We start from the raw sequence: 5000 nt of genomic DNA, 5'->3' as shown, positions 1-5000 counted from the left end.
ACTGTAACGGTGACATAAAGCAGACAGCTAGGGAAGCCTTGACTTAAAACTTATTATTTCTAAAATGTGAAATTATTTATATAATTAGTGTGTCTGGAGTCAGAGCCAACCATTGGCTACTGTAGTATGTAGTTCAGAGTCAAGATCGTGTTATTGTGTCATAATCAACTATATCAACATTATGTTGATGCACTACTATATATTCTTATTTTATTTTAACAAATGGGCCTTACAACTGGCCTCTTCCTCCTCCTCATCACTCTCTGCCTTTGTCCCTCTCTCTGAACCTGCAGCCTCCTCTTCCTCCCTGTCATCTTCATCTTCCCTAACCCTTTCTCAGTGTTTGCCAGGATGCAGCCCCCCCCCCCCCCCCCATTGACTGCCATTCATTCTGACGTCACTTTGACAGAGAATAACTTTACATCTGAAGAGTTTAAAGACTCTATTTGTCCGTTGTTTATTTCTAAAGAAACACGACAATGTATAAAAGGCTCCATTACCTTGTAGCTCACGTTATGGCTCCGTAGCAGACGTTTTTATAAAAATAGGCTAACGATTGGGTCATAACCACGAGACTTACTGTCTCATAGTAGAGGAATTACCGTATAGTACAGGAGAAGCTCTCAGGCAGTTTGGACTTCCATTAGCTGTTTAAGTTTAATTACTAATGTTAACTATCATTTTAGTGATCAATAATTAGCCTGTGTCTATGTTATCTCCTTACATATACCTACGCTCTCCGTCTCTGCTAGATTGGGAATGATTGAGATTTTAAGAGTTAGCTAGCTGGCTAACGTTAGCGAAGTTAGCTAGCTGGCTAACGTTAGCGAAGTTAGCTGTCTATTTGTCCGCGGCCCTGGGCGACTCTTGCCATTAAAGTTACAGCAACCAATCAGGTGGTCAGCTGGCTGTGACGTCACTGATGTCGTGGCGCTCGGTGTAATGATGGTCAGCGTTGGCAGAGCGCCACCTGCTGTACCGGAGGTAGATAACTGTTGCCATGGAAACTGACTTTTAGGGATTTGTTGACGAGAAAACTGACCACGGTTTCTTCTTCTGTTTCTTCTTCTGCTGCGGTGACGACCAGCTAGTGGACGAAGGTAACCGTTGTCCCGTCGACACGTTTAAATGAAGTTTTGTTAGAGGCGCGTTTGAGCCGTCTGGGTGTCTTCCTTCAGGTCCTCAGACGGGCGCGGCCGCCGAGAGCTACGTCGTCAGCAGCGATGAAGATGAGGCCACGCCCCCCGCGCTCAACGCCGCCGTGATGTCATCGGCACGGACCAACGGCTCCTCCAGGTGATAGACTGATCCCTTTATCTCCAATACACAGCCAGGTGATAGACGGATCCCTGGTGTGTGTGTGTGTGTGTTCCAGGTGATAGCCTGATCCCTGTGTGTGTGTGTGTGTGTGTGTGTGTGTGTGTGTGTGTGTGTTCCAGGTGATAGCCTGATCCCTGTGTGTGTGTGTGTTGCAGGTCGACTCCGGGGACAATCAGCTGTCCCGTCTGTCTGGACTCGTACTCAGAGGTGAGACACAGACAGAATCCTGCCTTCTGATTGGCTGCTGGCTGTTTTACTGCAGGAGAATCCTGCCTTCTGATTGGCTGCTGGCTGTTTTACTGCGGGAGAATCTTTCCCGTTGAGTTTACGGACATATCTGTTAATCCGAAACAGAAAAACCCAAAATCAGCGACGTTTGTTTATTTGGTTGAAGTGAAGCCGTCCGTCTGTCTATTGGCCAGTTCATAAAACTCAAGACCCTATCAGAGCAGACTGTTAGTATGACTCAGCAACTTTCAGCTAACTAACCCTGTACCCATAGACTGTTAGTATGACTCAGCAACTTTCAGCTAACTAACCCTGTACCCATAGACTGTTAGTATGACTCAGCAACTTTCAGCTAACTGACCCTGTACCCATAGACTGTTAGCATGACTCAGCAGCTTTTAGCTAACTGATCTTGTAGCCTGTACCCATGGACTGTTAGCATGACTCAGCAACTTTCAGCTAACTGACCCTGTACCCATCAAGCCCCCAGGAAGAGCGCCAAGTCTAAAAGCCACCATGGGTTTAGTGGATAACGGTGGTCCTGCCCCCCCCATGGCCCAGAAAGACTTTGCATGGCGACAGAAACGTCTATATTTCAGCGGATAATTTGTTTCTGGGTATATCAACTTACCAGCCGAACACTGAAAGGGTCCTTGTTTAAAACGTTATGTTTTTAACATTTTTAACATTCACTAGAAGCAAATCCAGAATTATTAAATTTGGCATGATGGACGCACATAGTGGACGCGAGCAGAGCCGCGGGACTGCACCCTCCCCCGCTCACATGACTGTTCTCCCGAGCTCATGTAGCTAGCTGTAATAATGGATATAGCTAATGGTTGTAATGTAGCTAGCTGTAATAATGGATATAGCTAATGGTTGTAATGTAGCTAGCTGTAATAGTTGTAATGTAGCTAGCTGTAATAATGGATATAGCTAATGGTTGTATTTCACTATGTGTTCTATTAATACGTCCATGGTATTATCTTATGTAATTATGATACATCCCAGGGATGTATGTATGTAGCTGCTGTAAAGCCTGTTAGCTACGTGGATGTAACGTCATTAGCGTTTCCCAAACTGGCGGGCTATCGGCTAGCTAGCTAGTTGCTAACATCAGGGGTAGCTAGCATGGCTGTATTAAGATCTGTACATAGCTAGCTATATGCCTACGTAACGTTACTACAGACATAGTGATTACATCGCCTTGGTTCTCTCTTATGATACATCCGAGGGCTGTATGCTGTAAAGCTTGTAACGTGGATGGGCTCTGTTCACCAAACTGCAGGCTAGCTGCTAGCTAGCGCTAGTTAGTAGGTAGCTAGCTAGTAGCACAACATAATTATTAAATCTCCTTGGTTGTCTAAATACATCTATCATTTATTTAGCTTGGGTTAGGGTTGGGCCAACAATGCGGAAGAGCCGAGCTCCATATTTGCTTTATGAGAACTCTCATTGGATGAACGGGGCTTCCTACCAAACACTGGACCCATCTCTTCATACATCCCTGGTACCCATAGACTGCTAACGTGACGCAGCAGATTAACCGCTAACGTGACGCAGCAGATTAACGCTAACGTGACGCAGCAGATTAACTGCTAACGTGACGCAGCAGATTAACCGCTAACGTGACGCAGCAGATTAACGCTAACGTGACGCAGCAGATTAACGCTAACGTGACGCAGCAGATTAACGCTAACGTGACGCAGCAGATTAACCGCTAACGTGACGCAGCAGATTAACCGCTAACGTGACGCAGCAGATTAACCGCTAACGTGACGCAACAGATTAACCGCTAACGTGACGCAGCAGATTAACCGCTAACGTGACGCAGCAGATTAACGCTAACACGACTCAGCAGATTAACCGCTAACATGACTCAGCAGATTAACCGCTAACATGACTCAGCAGATTAACGCTAACATGACTCAGCAGATTAACCGCTAACATGACTCAGCAGATTAACGCTAACATGATGCAGCAGATTAACCGCTAACATGACGCAGCAGATTAACCGCTAACATATGGTCATTAATTACAATGGTTTGTTGGACAAAGTCTATTAGCCCGCTGTCTACGACTTTTCTAACGTGACAGCGGGGAGAACGCTGTGTTCTGATTGGCTGTGTGTTCCCTCCCCAGATCGTGGAGAGCGGCCGGTTGGTGGTCTCCACCCGGTGTGGTCACGTGTTCTGCAGCATGTGTCTGCGAGACGCTCTGAAGAATTCTCCCAGCTGCCCCAGCTGCAGGAAGAGGCTGACCGCCCGCCAGTACCACCCGCTCTACGTCTGATGACCTCACGCTGACGGCTGATGACCTCATGCTGATGGCTGATGATTTCAGCGTGATGTCACCGTGATGTCACCGTGACATCAGTGTGACATCACGCTGCTGCAGGTGTCTGTGTGAGCTGCTTTCATTTAAAGATTGTTAATTGATAATATTGTTGATATATTTGATATTCTCAGTTCTTCAGGTTTTTGTGTTTTTAGTTTTGTTGTGAAGAATAAAATGTTGAAGAGGAAATGAGTTCTGGTTCCTTAGTTCTTCTCCTCGCCGAGCCCCGAGGCGTTACCCTGTACCCTGCTAGTTAACCCTGTACCCTGCTAGTTAACCCTGTACCCTGCTAGTTAACCCTGTACCCTGCTAGTTAACCCTGTACCCTGCTAGTTAACCGTACCCTGTTAGTTAACCCCGTACCCTGCTAGTTAACCCCGTACCCTGCTAGTTAACCGTACCCTGGGGTTAGGGTTTACTCCAGTACTGCCGGATAAACTGGCTCCTGAGTGACACCTCTACAACCAGTGATGCATTCTGGGACGTCTTACGTGGGAGTTACACCTTTGTTATTACACTCCAAGACATGCCACACCCCTTCTGGGGTTCAACACTTTAAGGTATCCTGTCCCGTATTATCCCTCTGGAGAAGCTCCCATATGCCCCAAAATCACCATACCCTAACCCACCAGACTCCATGTAAATAATCAGGACTTTTAGCGTGTATAGAGCCAGCATATTCCCACCAGACTCCATGTAAATAATCAGCACTTTTAGCGTGTATAGAGCCAGCATATTCCCACCAGACTCCATGTAAATAATCAGTACTTTTAGCGTGTATAGAGCCAGCATATCTCCACATGTAAATGGGTGAATTAAGGGTTTATTTCAACCAAACCAGAGTGGTGATTGTTGGAACAGTGGAAAGATGAACCAAGACGGCTTTTGATAGTTTGATTTAGTTTCTGTCCACTTTGAATGAAGTGTGTTTTACGATGATAAAAGTCCTGATTATTTACATGGAGTCTGGTGGGTTGGGGATTTCAACAAGTCAGAAATACATTTTACTTTCTGCTGTTTTGATGTTTTGACTGTGAGTCACAGCACTCAGTCACAGGACAATGACTCAGCATCACCTGACACTAACTCTGCTGCTGATTGGCCGCTGCACGTCC

At 46.1% G+C, this 5000-nt stretch overlaps 2 protein-coding genes across 2 annotated transcripts in view; one reads left to right on the top strand and one right to left on the bottom strand.

Moving 5' to 3' along the window:
• LOC116060831 (E3 ubiquitin-protein ligase RNF4) overlaps window positions 1–4012 on the top strand; it is an 8661-nt gene extending 4649 nt beyond the window's left edge. The window contains exons 5-8 of the mRNA XM_031314580.2: window positions 1088–1100; window positions 1179–1296; window positions 1476–1527; window positions 3691–4012. Of these exons, the coding sequence (XP_031170440.2) occupies window positions 1088–1100; window positions 1179–1296; window positions 1476–1527; window positions 3691–3840 (333 nt within the window). The 3' untranslated portion in view covers window positions 3841–4012. The remainder of the gene's footprint in view (window positions 1–1087; window positions 1101–1178; window positions 1297–1475; window positions 1528–3690) is intronic.
• Window positions 1–5000, bottom strand: part of nfkb1 (nuclear factor of kappa light polypeptide gene enhancer in B-cells 1) — a 1201612-nt gene that overhangs the window by 132311 nt on the left and 1064301 nt on the right. The gene's annotated exons all lie outside the window — the stretch shown is intronic.

This window comes from Sander lucioperca, chromosome 1 (assembly GCF_008315115.2).
Source record: "Sander lucioperca isolate FBNREF2018 chromosome 1, SLUC_FBN_1.2, whole genome shotgun sequence".
Classification (NCBI taxonomy): Eukaryota; Metazoa; Chordata; class Actinopteri; order Perciformes; family Percidae; genus Sander; species Sander lucioperca.
This window is presented reverse-complemented; position numbering and strand designations above follow the sequence as displayed.